We start from the raw sequence: 19,602 nt of genomic DNA, 5'->3' as shown, positions 1-19,602 counted from the left end.
TTTGGTTAAGAATAAAAAAAATGCTTTCCAAACGTAAAACTGTCCCAAGCTCAGGCTGACATCTTCAAATGTTCTTGTTTAACTGGAGTTACAATGCAGAATTCATATCAATAGTGTGTTTTTATGATAGGAAAACCAAAAAAATGCTAATCTTCACATGTAAGAAGCTACAACCAGTGAATATTTGACATTTCCCTTGATAATTTACACTTAATTGATATTTAAAACTTTCTCTTAATCAATTCATACTTTCAGAAATATCATTGAGCAGCTTTGTTTTGATTTTGTTTCTCAGTGTGAACCTTTTACCTTGACTAAGGTGAATGTCATAAATGCCCATCTGAGTGTGTGCAGTAATTTCAAGGTGCTATAACAGAGCTGACAAGGAAATTCACTGCAGATGCCATTTTGCTATTTATAGCACATGTGCCAGGGAAACGTGCCAACGGATGCAAATGGGTGCAGCAAGGACATATAACGAGTATGGAGGGTGAAGACAGTGATGCTTCGGAACAGGCCTGAAATATATATATAGCGGCTAAGTGGCTTGACGAGGTGGGACGAACACAAAACAAGATGACAGTTTACAGAAGATCTGTGCGGCTGCAGATGTGTTATTTGATGATGTGATGTTCAAGCATTTCGTCCATGAACGTGACCGTCATGACAGCTCTGCAGGAAAGGTCTGGGGATTAGGGCAGATATTAGAGTTCATCTCCAGACCATGAATGCCAATCCTCTCAATAGGTGATGAGATATTTCATTTTCGGACCACAGTGGTTGACAGAAGGACCAACATGGCTAATCCTGGAGCCGTGTTGCTGCTGGCACGGCTAAAAACTGCAAGGTTCACCAGGGTACAATCACAATGTATGATGAAAATGTAGCTTTTTTTGAAGTGGTATTAAATATCGACATTTTGCGGTCGTGAAAACAGGATGTTTGACTTTTACTTATCTTACCTTATGCGATGTCAAACGGTCTTAGAGTAAGATAAGTTTGGGATTAAGTGATGCAGATGATTGACCAGGCATCTGTCAGTTTTCTTTGGGAGTGTAGACAGATCATCTCTGTGCTTCACCTCGAGATTACAACAGAGTGGTCAGGTTTTTATCTTGGACCAATGAGAGTGCATGTGGTTTCAGGAAGGGGAGTCACCTCACCTTTTGATTTGATTCCAGGATTCTCTGGTCAATAACATGCTGGTCTTACCTGCACAGACGCATCAATCATCTCAAATGCGATAACAAAAGGTCAACATCTGTTCACCTTCACTTATAGGAATGTATTATGATGACAGGAGGGTACACGCCACTACAGCAATATTCATTCCATTAAGACATTTAAAGCACATATGAGTTGTGCAGTGGTGATCATCATTTCTGTCGTGTAAACCTTATAAATCCTCTTCGCACATGTTCACTTTAGTTGAGAGATAATATGGATTATGGATTATTTTCAGAATAATGTCATTATACTACAAGAATTAAATTGTAATTCAAAGAGAAAAAAGTCATCAGTTTTATTTTTCAATCTTTTCAAAGTCCTGATACTTATGATAATGTGGTGCTGAAGTATTTTGCTATTTGTAAAACCTATATAACCCCAAAAATATAACAAGATTCTCCACATCCCTCATTTTAGCACAGGCAACAGACTGGTTTTCTGATATTCCTCCCCTAAAATTACATTTAAACTATAATTATGACTTTATTCTCATTATAAAATGACTTTTCTCTTTTGCAATATTAACTCTTGTTAAATTGTAACTTAATTTCTCGAAATATTACAACTTTGTTCTCATATAGTTATGAAATATTATTCTGGAAAGATCGTTTGATATTTCTCTAATGATTTTGTCATGAAGAAGAAAAAAATCTGAAACTCTCTACAGATAATGATCATAAGAAGAGACATTTTGGAGTTGAGAAGTCTCACCAGACAGAGATCATGTGTAATATGACACAACTTGCAGCCGGATGTTCTGCTAATGCACAGATGATATACTTCACTGCACCGGCTGAGAGTATATGTTTCCATATACACTCAGGAAACATGAACTATACATGAGCGTGTGCTGTCTGAATGTGTTTTTGACTGCAAAATTTTTTCGTTCGATTTTCCACTGTTTCGAATTTTTAAAGACATATTCTCTCTGAACTTCTCTGCACTTCTGTTCTCTTCCCCCGGCCACCTTTCATCTCTGCTTTATCCGTCTCTTGCACCAATCCGTCTCCTCTTCTTTTGGACGTATGCAGAATATGAGTGCAATTTGCAAAGACTGTGAAGTGGAGGGGATGCTCTAGTTAACAAAGAAATGTCTCGAGCAAAATGAGAAGGAGATGCTTTGGAGGAGGAGGAGGAGGAGGATGGTGGAAAAAGAGGAGAAAGGTGCATTGGAGAGGAGAGGAGACGGAGGAGAGGAGAGGAGAGACAGAAATGAAGGGGGAGGCAGGGGGAGGTCAACAGAAGGAGAGGCAGATGCTCGTGCCTCGGATGCCTGTGTGCGAATAATTATCCTGATGAGATTCACCAGGAGCGGCACAAAATCTCTGTGTCGTGAGTTATTCCTGACGTCACAGAAAATAAAGCCGGACAAAGGGTGATTAAGTTTTATATAAATATGCAGGGGTAGATTGTGTCTGTATGGTATATGGTGGGCTCAGCGTGCCGCTATACCTGGTGTTTCTCCTTCACCCGTGTCTGGTTTCCTCCCTCCTCGTCATACACGGCGTGAGAAAGTAGAGCCACGTCATTTTAAAGATGCATGAAGCAGCAGCTGCAGAGAGTCAAGATGAGACTGTAGAAGAGAAAGAAAGAAGCCTTGGCTCCTTATAAACCTTCAGATTCTATCTGCTGAGGTGGAAAAAAGAAAAGAGGAGGGTTTCCTTTTTTTGCCCTGACACTGTGTCCTTCCTGCTGGATTAGATTTAGACGCCAGCTCAGGTTGTGTCAGTGAACTCATTCTCACACTCTCCCTGTTGGGTGATATTAGGGCCGCGGTGTTCACCCTTATATCAGTGGACGTCCCTTTTTTTGAGATTCCGCAAGGCACATTTAGATGGCTGAACATCAAAAACACAGAATCAGCACCCGTCTCTTTCTTTGTGCTCTGTTGAAAGAGCTCGATCTCACTCTCTCTACGATCCACTGCATTTTGCTGTGATTCAAAGGCAACGCAGGTGCTGTGTTGTGCGTGCATGCAACCACCTGTCTCCATTAGCTGTCTATTCACACAACACAGACACACACACAGACAAGCCACATTCACACAATCGCAGCATATTTTTTGCAAAAAGCCTTCTCGTGACCCTTATCGAGAAGAACATTAAACAATCAATAATAATTGATCCATAAGTAAAATGGCTGCCGTCAGTCAGATTACATCACTTCATGCACTTTCACGTGCCCTTGGATGCTCAGCGGGAGAAGGAGAAGTTCACCTCTGGAGATTTCCTGTCAACCAAATATGATGTGTTCTTCTTGGCAGATCCCATGTTTTATTCTGTTTGAATTAAAGTTGCTATAATTCAACATATCAACAACAACATCTTGTTCCGTGTGTCTCTTTGAAGGTGATGGTCAAAGAGGATTATCCCTCCCTGCATCTACAAAGGTTCTGGGGTCAGATCCTTAAAGACCCGTCACACACACTGTTCTCTGAATTTGACCATTACCTTCAGGCAGACGTTACAGAGTGTAAGACCAACCGCCTCAAGCTCTCATTCATCCCAACGTCTATGACACCACTCATTAGGAAACATCTTGATTCAGCCATGTACAGTATCTCATTATCCTTTGCACTTTGTCTGGCACATTTTACACTCTGGTCTTAGGTTTTAATGCCAGTTATCGTTTTAGTGTTTAATCATTATCACTATTCTGGGTCTTACACGATATGTCCTTGTCAACTGTTTCTTGTTGTTTGTTGTAAAATGTACTGTTCTGCAGCTGCTGTAGCACTTTGGCCCAAGAATTTTTTTCCCATGGGGACAATAAAGTATATTTCATTTGATTTGATAGAACTTTGAACAGCTGCCCCTCTCTCTCTGTTGAAAGGTCAGAGGCACAGCATTAGTTGATAAAGGCCACATGTAAAGAACTGCAAACTTACATCCCCTCCTTTCCAGAAGGAGGCGCCGAGTGGTTAAGCAGAATACTGATAACACCTCCTCCTACCTTATAGGCCGAGATCCGGCCTTTTGCCTCTTGGTTTGTTGTGTTTCTGCCTTGTGTCTTTTGACCACTCTCCTTCCGCCTATACATCTGCAGGTCAGTAAAGTGTGACATTTCATTTTGGAAGAATGCAATAAGTGAACTGTGTCTTTTCACAGGAATGTGTTTTAACTGACATGTCTGCCATGCAAGCAGATCCAAGCTGAACACTAAAGTCTGCATGCTAACACTGACGAGTCTTAAATGTAAAGTCTTTTCTATATGTCCACAATTCTAGAGTAGAGTGTTATTCCTCGATGAAGATATCATGAGCACTCTTATTAGGCCCTTATTTTGAAAATATAAGCACAAAATGAGTAGTTGGCCATGTGGTCACCAGTGGAAACTGTGTTGAAGCCTCCACAGTTTATTATAATGTGTTTTTAAACTTTAGTCTACGTGATGTGGGTGCTTGGTCACTGGTATAGCCTAACACACTTTAACTTGATAATCATAAACCTGTGATGAAAATGAACGTGAAACATTTATATCTGAAAATGAGTTCATGTGTTGGATTCCCCTAAACTGTGATCACGATAAAAGTCAAGCATCTGCACTTGGGTTTAGGGACTTGTTGTTCTGAATATCTCAATTTCTAACCAGCTTCAAAGAAAAGAAGAAAAAAAACAGACTCATGTCAAGTTGTCAACTTTATAATCTGGATAAATCTTTAATCCACATATGAAGAGCAGGGCCCTGATGATGACGCTTGAGGAAAAGTTAAGGGATTACCAACGTTTTTATGATTCATGCTGAGGGGGGGGATAAGAACGTGTGAACCAATTTGCACAGCAATCAATTTAACAGGTGGTGAAATATTTAACTTTTAGAAGCTTGGGGGATCTGCAGAGTCATTAAAACAAATGTCTGCTATATATTTCTAATCAACCCATTACAGTAACCTATTTCCAATATATTTCAATTGTATTTCTTTCAAGTCCATGCATTTGGACCTAAAATGATCATGATCTATTCATTGGTAATCCACTTTATGTATTTAAAATGTTTCCTAAACTATTGTCCTACACTATAGTATTGTCTAGTACCTTTTGAATTTTATCGACTGTATAGGTTTACATCATCATGGTGTAATAATTAACAAAAGCGCAATGTCTCATAATATTATTATTAATATTAGACAGGAGGACTTCTAGCTTCTTATACTTCTTCTCTGTCTCTCTGTCTCTTTCTCTTTCTCTCTCTCCCCCTCTCTTTCCTTATCTCCCTCTCCCTCTCCCTGTCTCTCTCTCTGCCTCTCCCTCGTCTCTCTCCCTCTCTCCCTCTTTCTGTCTCTCCCTCTCTTTCCTTATCTGTCTTTCTCTCTGTCTCTCTCTCTTTCTCTCTGCCTCTCCCTCATTTCTCTTTTTCTCTCCCTCTCTCCCTCTTTCTGTCTCTCTCTCTCTCTCTCTTCCTCTCTCTCCCTCTCTTTCCATATCTGTCTTTCTCTCTGTCTCTCTCTCTCTTTCTCTTTCTCTCTCTCCCTCTCCCTCTGTGTCTCTCTCTGTCTCTCTCCCTCTCTCTTTCTGTCTCTCCCTCCCTCCCTCTCTGTGGGATGCTGCTTCTGATTTGTAGGTCATGTGTGAGCATCACAAATAAACGGAGAGAGTGACTGAGCAAAGGACTTTTACCCTCTAGTGGTGAGCCTGGGGAAAGGCCTGTCAAACTCAGTTTGGATGAAAAAAATATGAATGTCCAATTATCCCTGTTCACTTGTGCATGGAGGTAGTGACCCAGTTGGAAATCAGTTTCAGATTTTCCAGATTTCATATTTTATTCACCAGAACGCCTCACACACTTGAGTGGGAATATGCCAGTTCGTCTAAGTTTTCTTTTTCGGACGTCTGATGTCTGACTGAATAAAACGAGGAGACTGAATCAGACGCAGCGGCTCATGTGGTATTACTGAGAAATTAAAACTTTTTATGGTAAATTCTTTTAAGATGTTCACCATCCACCAAATCTTTGCAAAAATTTTTGAAAATACATGACCCTTGGGTGCAAGTTGCTTGTGCTATAAATGATTGATTTTAGTAATTTAAATTCAACACGGGGGGAAGTGCACCCTGTCTTTTTCATTTCAGTATTAATGATATCCATCTATATACATGATGCTTTGTAAACAAAAAAATCAAGGCCAAAAAGGTCAATGAATAAAAGCAACTCCTTTTAGAAAACATCAATTAAACATTCCTCTGTAAATATGTAATGGGATTCCAACTATTCCATCATAAAAAGAACACTTTTAGAAGAAATAACATGAGGACGATAAATATTTTCTTACCTCCATGATTAAAATAACCTCATTTACTGTCAACATGCTCCTCGCCTCTGGAACTGCTTGCATGAGGAGCCGAAGGCACCACAACTAGTAAACACTTTTAAAAGACATTTTTAAAACCTACCTCTTTGGATAGGTGGGTGGCTGTGGCTCTGAAGCGAGAGCGGGTCGTCCACTGTACCCAGAAGGTCGGTGATTCAATCCCTGGCTCCTCCATGGCAACATTGGGCAAGAGACCAGACACTAAATTCCCTGACAGCTGGGCCGGGACTGTGAGATAGAAAGAAAGAAAGAGTATTTGTGAATGTGATATCTACTGTGGACAATAAGACTTCTTTATTTTTAATCTTTTTAGTTTTATTTCACTATTATTAGTGTTTAATTCTGTCCTATTCTGACTGTACTATTAAGCACCTTGTATTTCAACTTTATATGAAATGCGCTATATAAATAAACTGTGATTTACTTCAATGATTTAGAATATGTTGCTAAATTATCATTTTAATAACTGTTTTATCACAAACAATACGCATGACACACACTGTCTATGTATTATCAGTGGGAGAAATCATTGTGAAGCATATAAAAAATCTAATTGGTTGAAATTCAAGTTTTAATTTCCACTGCTAATTACCATGGATACATCAGTGGTGTCCCTGACAGTGCATAGTAGTGTTTTATATCTCACACATAGACACACACACATGCAACACAATCACACTTCTCACACACATACGCCGAATGGCATATGTTTAGAAAAACTGTCAACCGGCTCAATATTTCACGGTTTTCTCACTTGTCCATATTCCAACGCTGAAGCTGTGACGACGTATTTGGGAAGCGCTGATGCCCCTGAGAAGGAAAAAGAGAAAATATTGAATTGAGCTGTGGTGTTGATAACGCATGCCACCACTGCTTCATTATTTCCCATTAGAAAATAAACAGGGAAATCTCCCTGAGCCTGTGAGCCAGTGTGTGGGTGTGAAAAATAGAGAAAAGAGAGGAGAGACAGAGAGAGAAAGATATGTCAAGGGATGGAAAGAAATGGAGAGAGACAAAGAGAGGGGAGCCAGGGAGGGAATAGGTAGTATTTAAAATGAAGATGACACGTGGGAGAGTTTCCATTGTGCCTCAGCGGGCTCTCTGGGGATGGGAGTGACTTAACATTTCACAGCCTCATGTGAGACGCAGACACACTGAGACATATGCACACACGTACACACACACACACACACACACACACACACACACACACTCATAAGACAGCTTCATTTGGTTCAGGAGAGACAGATCTGAAGGCTTTCGTTTGAGGTGAAGGAAAGCGAAATAGAGTTCAGTGTTGAGTTTCCCAATGATCAGGGGAACGTTTCTCTGCTGCAAATAATGACACACGGTGGCTGAGGTGTGTGTGTGTGTGTGTGTGTGTGAGAGAAAGCGTTTTAATTTCAACAACTGCATACTCATATCATCATGGGAGCTTTTTCCCATTATATGTTTTTGGTGTTTATAGTGTGTGTGCATGTGTGTGTGTGTGTGTGTGTGCAGCACTACAGATTTAAAATTCATAGAAATCATCCACCCTTTCTGTACCTGTTTGCTTATTTACTAGGAATATACATAAAACATGACAGATGTGCCCTTTCATTTCCTCACATTCCCACGATTCAATTTAAATTCTATTGAAATGGTCACATCCCCACAGATGTCCCAGTGCAAACGGGGATCTGAAACTATATGATGTGTTCTACGTTTTACACTGAGGGTATGTTAAATACTTGTACAGCATTATATGTTCAAAAGGATATAGTTTTTGTACTTTTAGTTTGTGATTTAGGTTGGGCCTCTTAGTTCCAGTCGAGGGATGCTGCAGCTTTTTATGATACAATGGTGGTAACAGCTCAGGGAAGCCCAGTGTTATATACAATGTGTTTCAATACATCCTGTGCACAATGCCTTGTCAGTTAAGAGGTGATTTCCCTAGTTTGGGGTCAACTCGATAGATGATATGTGATATAAACAGTAGCAGCACAGAAACAGAGCTGAACATGGTTTGTACGATGAATAATTCATGTGCAGTCACTTTTATCACTTATAGCTCTTGTACTTTATATTCCTGCCTTTATCTTTGTCCTTGTACTCGCAGCACTTGCTTTTTAATTTCCTTTATGTTTCCCCATATTTTTCACTTAATATATCCGTTTGTTGTGCACCAAAAGCAAATCACTTGTATGTTGAAAACCAATTTGTCGATAAATATGATTCTGATTCTCAACAATCACAGAAGACATATGGCTGCAATGCTCAGTAAGATAGATACTTAATTGATCCAGAGGGAAATTTAGGCAGTAAGTTCACTGCAGTGAGATGAAAGTCTAGCCACCAGATCTACTACAAATCTCTCACTGTGACGAAGTATGTGCTAATATACAATATTTTAAGTATAAGAATATAACAGCAATTTAACAGAAGGATCAATGTATATCGATATATTGCTTATGCTTTGCTCAAGGAGGTAAAACATGTCATCGATCTACCTCAGATTTGTAAAAGCAATGTCATTCTGTGTCCATAGAGAAACATTTAATAACCACCCAGGAGCAAAAATAATATATACATTTTTTTAATAAGCACTTTTGACATAAGTGCACATGTTTATAACAATAAAAACGCAATTTGCACCAACATATGAATATTACACATCTTTACTATCTAAATACACCAGCTCTGTGTGGCTCTGGGTTCAGGCAGCTGCAGGACACCACAGTGACCACAGCACCACCTACTGTTCTCCAGGGTTGAAGAAGGTCCAGACACTGAAGGTAAACTTTTAAACTCTATGAAGCTGCCATTTATTTGTTCAAAGTTAAAACTGCTTCACCTCAAACTCAAGTCGCAGGGAAACGGTTCAGCGTTTTGTTTTCCCTCCGAGTAACTGCTCTGGACACTTGTTTTCTGTGCTAGCAACAACATCCTAACGTTAGCTTAGAAAAAATGTAGCTGCTAACTAGCAAACCTCTTTTTAGAGTATTTAACGGTGAAACGTCCAGAAGGCAGGTGGACATTAGTTTGCTGACGTGTTTCAATTATCTGTAAACTCTTGTATGAGTCCTGGCACAGAGGAATCAGGTGTTAGCCCGTGTTAGCAAGTGTTAATTGATTAGCCTCCATTAGCTGAGTGAATCTTTGGGTTAGCAACAGGTGTTGTGTTCACTGGCAATTAATGTTTGATTTGACTAATGAGTCACTTGTCTTTGTTGTAATGGTTTAATCATTTGGCTTTAGATGAAATAGAACTATTAAATATGCACGGTGACATTTTTAAATGTATTTTCTCCCCTCAAAATGTCTAAAATACTAATAATCTTATAACAACTTTACTTAAAAGGTGTTTTTCTTAGCAAATAATTAGAAATTAATATAATTAGTCCATAAAGCAGAAGTTAATCAATTTAAATCACACACAAATTAAAGTAAAGTAATATTTTAGACATTATTTAAATGCATTAAGAAGAGATTTAAAAGATACTAATGCTGACCTCAATATGTGAGATATATTTCCCCAATTTTGGGGGGAAATTGAAAAAATACATTTTAATTGACATTATTTTATTAAACCGCCTGAAATTCTATGTTGATAAGTTTATTGATGAATCCAGTAAAGGTGTCAGCTCATTGGTAAATGTGACTATTTGTAATTTTAACATCTCTGTGCTCATCTCCTCAGGTTGATGTTGGTCTGTGAGATCCAGTGTTGGCTTTCAAAACTTATTATATTATATATACAAAATGATATTCAAAAGCATTAACATTCATTTACGTGCTGTTGAATTGCAGAAAATTAACACCAAACATAATGTATCATTAAATATCATCTGGTGAATCTGATTTAACTCATACTCAGCCTATTGATGTCCATTTATGTTTAGTAGATAAATGCATAATAAAAACAATAGAAACTGGAATCATCATTTTAAGGGCTTATGTATGAAAACAGTAAGTATAATGGGGAACCAAATAATTAGCTTGTTTTTTGGAGTTGTATAGAATGTATAGTTTTTGGGAATAATAAATGTCAATATTTAATTTAAGCTTCTTGAATATTTTTCATTCTACAACATGATAATCATCCTGTATTATGCCTGAACTGTTAGGATTGCCAGATAATACATGTGATTAATTTTTCAATCCTAATCATTTGTGTGTTTGTTAGGCCACCTGAACTTTAAGTGAAAATCATGGAGGACCGAGAAGCATTTAATTACAGTCCAAGAAGAGGTGCTGCCAGTTTTCAGTCTCAGCCAGACTTTGAGTCAAGCTCCCAGTTTGGTCTACCAGTTTACAGCAGGGCTTCTGGGCTGAGGTAACATGAAAACATTTTTTGAATGCCGTTAACAGTAACTCTACGAGAACAACCAGCTTAGCGATATTTGTACATTTGGATAAGAAATGTGTTCCTTGAACCCTCCTGGTCTCATAATCTAAAGAAATTGTTCAGCACATCACAGCGGGGACCTTCTAATCCTTTCTTCAAACATTTCAAGTGAACTGTCACTATCCTCTCTATCCCAATGGTACAGACTTAAACATTATCGGTGTCACTTCTGCGAAAAATCATTAGCAGTGCACTATAAAGCTCAGGCCAATAAAACCAAGCAGTAGCTGTTCTTTTAACAGTAGTTGTCTTTTATTGTTTCAATAAAAACTGCTTGTTACTGAGGCTTGTTACTGAGGTTTCAGAGCGTGTCTGAGTGTGTTACTGGAACTCATTAATGAGTGCACCCACAGTTCCAGGACTGTGGACATCCCAGTGGCTCATTTGGTTGTGACAACCTTCATGTGCTTGGTTTCAGGTACAGACAATGATTAATTGGCTGTTGAGCCTTTGAAGAATGCCATGCTCTTGAGTCTCAACCTAAAACCCAATGCTTGCTTTCTGCTGGGCACTTTTCATGTAGACGTTTTTTTCCAAATGTGTGGGAAATGTTGCAACCACTCTTGATTAGAAATGCTTGAATGTTTAATTTGCCATCTTATTTAATGTTGAGCTACTGTGTTGATGTTGTGATACTTGAGCCCTCAGAAAGATGCAGATGCCTATGAAGACCATGACCAGGCGGAAGAGGTGTTACTTTCTAAAGGAAGTGACAGACTCAGAATGGAGAGGGCTTCCGCCCCCAAACCTAAAGATAAACTTGGTTCCTTTAACTTCCAGTTGGGAGATGAGGTAAATAAATGGAAAGAGTAAGGCCCAATCCCATTTCACCCCTTGCCTCTACTCCTACCCCTTGTTTTCGAGGGTTATCTTGCCCCTTGAAACGGAGTCACAAGGGGTAGTGGTTGAAATCTTCCCATACGAATTGGGACAGCCCTTCAAGAAGCCGTTACGTCATCAGTAGTCGTCGCGAAAACCCAACACGTCATCAGTAGTCGATGCGGAAATACGGGATTATCATTTTTATTTTTTTTTTAAGGTTGTTGTGAAAAAAGTGACCATAATACATTGTAATGATATTAAACTAAGACATTACAATCATTATTGTAATTTTTAAATCCTTATTAATGAAGAACATTTTATATATTACATTTGTGCCGGTGATTCGCAAGGCATTCTGGGTACCCCTCCGTTTGAAGTGAGGGTCTGAAAAATCTCCGTTTGGAGGGGTATAGAGCCCTGCGCCTCAGCCCTACCCCTCCATCCCAACAGGTATTGGGAGTGGGGGTGAAATGGGATTGGGCTTAAATGTCTGAATTTCCCACAACTTTATCTGCTGTTTTATATCCAATAAAGGGAAGGGGTTATTGTTTTATGTCCAGGGCCTTTCTGTGTAGAGTTTGCATGTTCCCCCCGTGCCTGCGTCTTCTCAGGGTTCTCCAGCTTCCTCCTACAGTCCAAAGTCATGCAGGTTAGGTTAATTGGATTGTCTAAATTACTCGTAGGTGTGTATCTGAGTGTGAATGGTTGTTTGTCTCTGTAAGTCAGTCCTGTGATACTCTGGCGACCTGTCCAGGGTGTATCCCCACCTCTCACCATATGTCAGGAGGGATAAGCTACAGCCCCCTGCCACCCTCATAGTATAAGCAGTATAGATTATGGATGGATGGATGTTATTGCTTCCCTGAGACTTTCAACTACAAATTTGATTTCAAAAATGAAAAGCTGACAGCAGCTGTCACTCTGTCAGCTTGTCACCTCCAGTAGCTGATGTTTGTGGATGAAAACCTAATATACATATAGCTTGTATGTAATTGCCTGCTCTACACAGAAGGTGTCCTTCACTCAAAACCTGTGATGATGTAGAGATAAATAAGATGAGATGACATCAAAGTGAAATCTCTCAACATCTGTGATGATTAACGGCAGATTACTGGCACAGTACAGCAGTTTATGATGCCATTCCTGGAGGGCTTGAAACCCATCTGCAGCCACCCACCTTGTCATCTGAGCTACGAACAACAGAAATACATTCTCAGTCTCAGATTACACAGCCCATCTTTTCTCAGCTCCCAACATTATGGCTGTGTCTTCACACGCTTTCAATTAACACTTTTTTTTTGTTGTGTTTAAGGATGAAGACTCAGATGATGAGCCAACTGTCGTCTCTCTCCCTGCTGTGTCACCTGGGGCAAGCATAACCCAGGATGAAGAGATCATCCTGGACCAGATCAAGGACTTCGAGATTGAAGACAATAGCACAAAGCCTGAAGGTGCAGTAGATGTCAGCATTCAATATCTCATTCTAGTCCGGATATGCCAAAAAATACATCTCGCCATTGCTTCAAACATCATGAATTAGTATCCATGTTGTATGTTAAAGAAGTTCAGTGGAGCCACATACAGAGCTCTACAGCTTGTCCAGAATATTTCTGACGGTCTGGTTTTACCAATCTTTCACACAAACCCTTTCTGTTACCACTAATCTGGCTTCTACGTCTGTCACTTTTTCAATAAAGATTGGATGTATTTGACAGTGCAATGTATTTAAATACCCCAGACAGGGTTGAACACGTTGCTCTGCTCATCAGGGGTGCCTGTCTGCTTCATCACCTGGGTGAGATCGCTGGTTCTTTGTCATTTAACAGTGCTACTGGATTCCTATTGCAGGTTACGTCCAAGTTCAACTCTCTGCTGCTACTGAAGCCAATTGAAGAACTGCTCCCTCTTACCTCAAAGCCACAGTCAAACACTGTCATCTGGACTAGTAACTCTTCTCTGTCCTGGTCACACTGAAGTAGAATAAACTCCCCACTGCTTTTCTTCCAGTCTGGCAAAGTGAGTGGCACAAGAAACACATGGCAGCAATAAGTAGTGAGAAGTTTGACAGCCTCCTGAAGATGTTTCCTGAATTCCACGACTCCAAGAGCCACATGGCGGCATTTGTTTTGATAAGGGGTAAGCTCATTGTACACCTTTTTTAATCAATAATCACCGTATCTCGGCACTGCAATAGAGAACAAAAAACTAAATCTTTTAGTGTCTAGAAATTCACAAACAGAGCCCGTACCAAGGAGAGGTCATTATCGCAGTAGCATATTAAACGGCTAGACATGATCATTTTGCATTCTAGTGCTGATCATGAAGCTTTCCAAGCATGAAAAAAAGACATTGCATGGTCAATTGTTGGATATCACACGTTAAGACAGCTATTTTCCTTCATATGATGGTGCAGACAGTTAATTTCTCTCTTTTCTTATTCAAGCAATCCTGATTCATTGTGACCTGTGAGTTTTCAGTCAGAGGGCGGTTTGAATGGAGACGGATGAGGATAGCATATAAATTATATTTCACTCTTGCTTGCTTCTAGGTCTTTTATGTTCAATCCAGGCTTTTGTTAGACATGTCACTGCTTGTTTCTGTGGCTCACCTCACCGGAGTTAAATGCCCTTCACATGTCAGTCTCCATGTCACATCTCAAACATGAACTAAAGCAAAAAGGTAATGAAACACTGAATGAGAAATAGTTAAGTCTCCTCCACAGAAGTGTTGGATAGTGCAGGTCGACCCTGTGAACATTACAAGGTGGTGGCACTGGGGGATGGACGTTCAGGCTGCACCCAGCGGCTTGGCTACAATGGGACGATGGTCCATGACTGCCACGCCATCATCATCGCCAGGCGGGCTCTCCTAAGGTATAAACTACCAATATGAATTGTTTACAGGACGAATGACCTCCACCTTATTTAAAGTCTTTATACAGGCCAAAAGTGATATTTTCTCGTAGTATCCATTGTTTTATTTCAAATTGAACGTGCTCAAGCGCAGAGCCTGCACAACAGAAAACTCTCCAGATACTTGTGGATCCTGACTGTAGTTACATGCTGAATTTTTGAATTGCTGGAACAGGAAATCCCCCATTTCTAATTTATGAAATCTTAACTTTAACTGCTAATAAATGTGTAATGCATTTTTCTCATTGATATTTAAGATGAAGTCATGACATGTGTTTTCCTTACATGTTAAAGTAGGCTGACTTTCTTGAAAATGCTGGTGTGGCTCAAACTGAGATTTGTGCTCAGGTTTCTGTACAAACACCTTCTGCTCTTCTTTGATGCTGATCCAAATGCCAAGGAGAACTGTATTTTTGATAGCAGTGCAGAAAGCCATCAGCTTCCGCTCAAACCCAAGATCAGCCTGCACCTCTACACCAATCAGTGTCCTGAAGGATCCGCTAAGGACTTCTGCTTCAAGTACAGAACTTACTTTAATTGATAAGAACTGGGAATTACATTGTGTTTTTGATGTATTCATTTCTATCGTCTTGGTATATGTTTACCTTGGCTGATACAGTAAATATATCTAATAAACTTATAAAATACAATGTCATGTTCTGCTCAGGGGCTCTGTGAACAACTCTTGGACAGCAATGAAGCTGCTGTATCACGCCATGGGCCAGCTGGTCCCTATAGTCTACCTTGAACCAAGTTTCTGGGGCGCCAGAGTTTGCTGCATGTCCAGTAGTGACAAGCTGTGTCGCTGGTCTTTCACTGGGGTTCAGGGTGCATTACTGAGCCACTTCATTCAGCCACTCTACATCACCAGCATGGTGCTAGGTAAAAAGCCTCAAAGCAATTGATCAGCATTTTTGGAATTATTTTTATTTGCTTTCTTGCCTTAAGAGTTGGATTATTAAAGTCTACATCTGGACACTAAACAGCAGGTTCCTGCTCCAAACCACGAAATTATCTGGTAGATGTTACAACTTCGTCAAACATGTGGACAGACATGAGTGGTGTCCATCTCTTCGTCTAACTCAAAAAATGGCGAAAAAGTGTCTTAACTCTCCCTTTAAATCCAATTGTAATAAAGTTAACTGAAGGTTGTGTTTTGTTAACGTAGTTAATTGGTATTTTCTATCAAAGTGGTAGGATTTCTTATGCTGTCTTAAACGTAACGCAACTATTGACAGTTTACTAATTGTTGTTCAGATTTTACGTGGGTTAATGTCTATCACCTGTGTCCATGTAAACCCCTTAAACATACTTAAATTTGTGTTGATTTGAAGGGGGCCAGAAGCTCGTTAACGTAGAGGGGTCTGATGTCACCAACGTGGAAGGTGATGTATGGGAGGAGTTTCTGCCGCCATCCTACAAGAAACACAAAATCGTCTGCCTCAGTGGCGACTACGTGGGTCCCGTTGTGACCTCCTCACAGAACAAGAACCTCAGCATCAACTGGTGCCTTGGTGACAAGGATATTGAAGTTCTGGACAGTCGCAAGGGCTACATTGTTGATGGGTAATATGTAGATGCTTTGTAGAGAACATCTGCACACTGTCTTTCAGAAAGGTGCATGTCATTTAGAAGATAGTAACCTTAGGAAGTGGATCAAATGTGCAGGAAGTTGTCTCTGCATCTAAAATGTAGGACCAGTGTAATGTCCTGTTCTCCCCTTGCAGAGAGTCTTGACCTGACTGTACCTTACCTCATCCACACTCCTTTAGCCAGATCCGTGGATATGGCAGAAGTGCTGGCAGAGCCCGCTGCACTTTGTTTGTTTGTCAGATCAGTGAGGTCTCCAGCTCTTGCCATCTCTTGGCTTTGGAGCTGCAGACAACCCCTGATGTCCAGTAACTAGAGTGTGACACAGATGCAGATCTCACTGGAGGCTGTGTTGTCCTTGAGGGGAGATTACAGCCTAAAATAGATTTGCGATCCTGCTCGGCGCTCACAGCTGCATATTTCAGCCTCTGTCCTGCAGCCTGAACTGTTCTTTTTTTAAGCGACACTGGGTTAATGTGTCAGTTTGAGTTTTTGTAGCGTGTAAATGGAAAATAGAAAAAAGAGGTGAAGCGGAGCAAGAATACCTACAGAAAAACATTAGAGCATGAAACTTGTTTAATTAAGTGAGGTTAGAAGCAGCCGGCCAATTATTCCTCACTTCTTTCAGCTTTGTTTTTCAACTGTGAAGCAATTAATAGTTTGCTAAAAAATTTGGCTTGCACCCACATCTCTTGAATTCCGCTAAAAAGAATAATTTATGTGGAAAATATGTTGGTAATAAAAATTAATAAAGGATGTTTTGAGTAGGATCTGGAAACTCATGGTGGAGAAAGTGTAATGATTAAATAACAGACCTTGAAATATTTTGACATCAGTCACCCTGGACAGCCATCTGCTAATGCCAGCTTCTGTCAATGCTCAATAACACACTTAGACTTAGTCTTTACCTATAGAACTGTTTGTGTCACACCACTACTCCACTCCCCAGGGTCCCTTACCAGGGTTCACCGTGGGGGGTGGGTTTGCAGCAAGAGTTTTTTACTGTTAAAAAGCCACACGTGTTTTTATGTTCGGCACAGCTAAGCCTCGATAGCACTGGATGTGGAATCATTATTTAGAACAAGTACATGAAATGACCTAACATCACTAAGAGCAGTGCAGAAATAAACCCACATTTATATTTACAGTTTCTTGCGTGTTAATACTCAAAGGGTGATCGACCAAGTCCCTCACTGGTGCTTCCTGTCTGGGTCCATATGTGTTGTCTTCTTGTTTCACCTGGAATATTTTAAATGCACCAACATATAATACAGCATATCCAAGGCAAACAAAACAACTATGGTGATTTATATTTTTCTTATTTCCCAGCTCTCCCTATATAAGTGGGCCTGGCTTTTCCAGCAGACTCTGCAAGAGAGCCTTCTACAATTACTTCCTCCGAGTTGCAGAGCTGGGCGGGCACAGCTATCTGCTGGAGCTTCCAACCTACCACAGCGTCAAGGTGTGTGTCGGCTTTACGTTTTTACAGCAAAGCTCATTTGGAAACTGTTGCACTGTAGAGCTCATCAGACGCGGCCATGGTGAACGTGCAGTGCTTTCTGCAGTTGTTAATGGCTTGTTGACTCTTTAATAGGTGGAAGCCGAAGTCTACCAGACAGTCAAACTTCTGGTCAAGCAACACTTTGTAAACATCAACGTAGGTCCGTGGAATTCAAAAGAGATGGTGGATTGCTTTCATGCTTGAACTCTTTTTTTTTATTTTATTTTTTTATTTTTTCTTCTTCTGTTAAAGTTTATCCAAGTTCCTCCTGAGATTTTGTTCAATGTTCTGGAAACAAAACATCCCTTAAAGTAATTTGATATTTATTTTCATGTATAGCGTTGGTGGTGTTTTCTGTTTGTGTAGGTGTGAAAAATAAACTGGACCTTACCGCACCACAGTGAAGTAGTCAGTTTGAATGAGTTGTGGGTGGAAACATGCAGCTTTTGGGCTAAAGCTTAAGGGAAAGATTTTCCTCGTCCCTGTCAAACAGGATTGAGCGACATTTTCACCCTGTCGTTGTAGCCAAAAGGTCAACAACACAGTAAGTTGTTAAAGTGCTGAATGAGGCCATTATGAAAAGGTAAATATTTTGTTTTACAATTTAGTGAATAATTATTTGTTTTGGATGATTTCAAGTGGGTCAGGATTTCAAATCAGCAGCTGAAGAACCACAGATGTGTTCAAAGTTCAACTTCTGAATGAACATAAATTACAAAATGACAAATTTTAGACCATTACATGTTTATCACAGAGACTTGGACAGAGTAAACACGCACACACACACTAGTCACAAAAACGGCATAACAATCATTTCATCAAATAATTGCTGTATGATTGTAGCATCATTATTTATTTAATGTGAGGTGCATAGTACAATAGAGGAAGGAACACAGGGAGATTTGCGTCATCTTGAATTCAAAATTTGGTGTGTTTTTATTTTTTTCATCCAGACTGTGGGTTCATTGTCACCATGGCTCCACTCACCAGTTGCTTGGCAACCAACTCCTCCTTGGAATTGATGCAACCACTCATGTCTTCATAATTATAGGCTCTTTTATAATATTTAGCAAAAAACGAAAAAACTGTAGAATAGTATTGTAAAATGATCTAATGAAGGTGGAATACAATGGTGCTTCTTGGCAAAATTAATCTACACTGATTACACATCTCTGAGTTTAAGCTGCTGGTTTTTTTTGGTAGTTGCAGTAATTTGCATGTCGACGTGTAAATGTGTGATTATCTTTGTTCTTGTTGGTCGAGCAGGTGATTCCTCCAGCCAGGTGTCGGGTTCATCGCCCTCTGAGCAGCAGGGCCTCCTGCAGCCGTCGGGCTTCTCTGGGCTCGAGGAAGAATCAGGGAATTCACAAAAAGGCCTGAAAGGTAATTAAATATCTGAATAATCGGAGCTGCTATATTTCATTTATCCTCTCACATATCCTCTGGGTTAAATGAAAGGTTAGCTATCAGAGATAGTGAGGTAAACCTGTAAGAAATGGCAGTTATATAATGTCAGTTTTGTTTGAACTGGATTAATTACAAAGGCTTTTGTGTAATTATTCAACGTTGGTGCGTTCTCATTAATGTATGCAGTGACATTCACTGTGACTCTCGCAGCTGAGGGACTGATGTCTGACTACATCTGTGATCTTCTCACAAGGAGGCTGAATCACAATAAGATGAATTATACCTTTTAATTGCAGCTTTAATTGTCTCACAATAGATGAGGATTAAGGAGTTGATAACGAGTATAATGTCATGAGAAGAATATGTCACAGAAAATGTTTTTTGAAGAACTCATTAAGGATGATAATTGAAGCCGAAACCTTGTTTGTTATTTCTCAAAACACAT

General features: G+C 39.8%; 1 protein-coding gene across 1 annotated transcript; it reads left to right on the top strand.

The window, feature by feature from the left end:
• The first annotated feature begins 9,241 nt into the window (after positions 1-9,241).
• Positions 9,242-18,150, top strand: adad2 (adenosine deaminase domain containing 2). The gene is made up of 11 exons (XM_035178918.2): positions 9,242-9,312; positions 10,704-10,853; positions 11,567-11,717; positions 13,060-13,198; positions 13,755-13,883; positions 14,470-14,620; positions 15,008-15,178; positions 15,327-15,541; positions 15,994-16,225; positions 17,579-17,711; positions 17,844-18,150. The coding sequence occupies exons 2-11, from the start codon at positions 10,729-10,731 to the stop codon at positions 17,952-17,954; spliced, it is 1,557 nt and encodes a 518-aa protein (XP_035034809.2). The 5' UTR covers positions 9,242-9,312; positions 10,704-10,728; the 3' UTR covers positions 17,955-18,150.
• The last annotated feature ends 1,452 nt before the right edge of the window (positions 18,151-19,602 follow it).

This window comes from Hippoglossus stenolepis, chromosome 15 (assembly GCF_022539355.2).
Source record: "Hippoglossus stenolepis isolate QCI-W04-F060 chromosome 15, HSTE1.2, whole genome shotgun sequence".
NCBI classification, from domain to species: domain Eukaryota; kingdom Metazoa; phylum Chordata; class Actinopteri; order Pleuronectiformes; family Pleuronectidae; genus Hippoglossus; species Hippoglossus stenolepis.
This window is presented reverse-complemented; position numbering and strand designations above follow the sequence as displayed.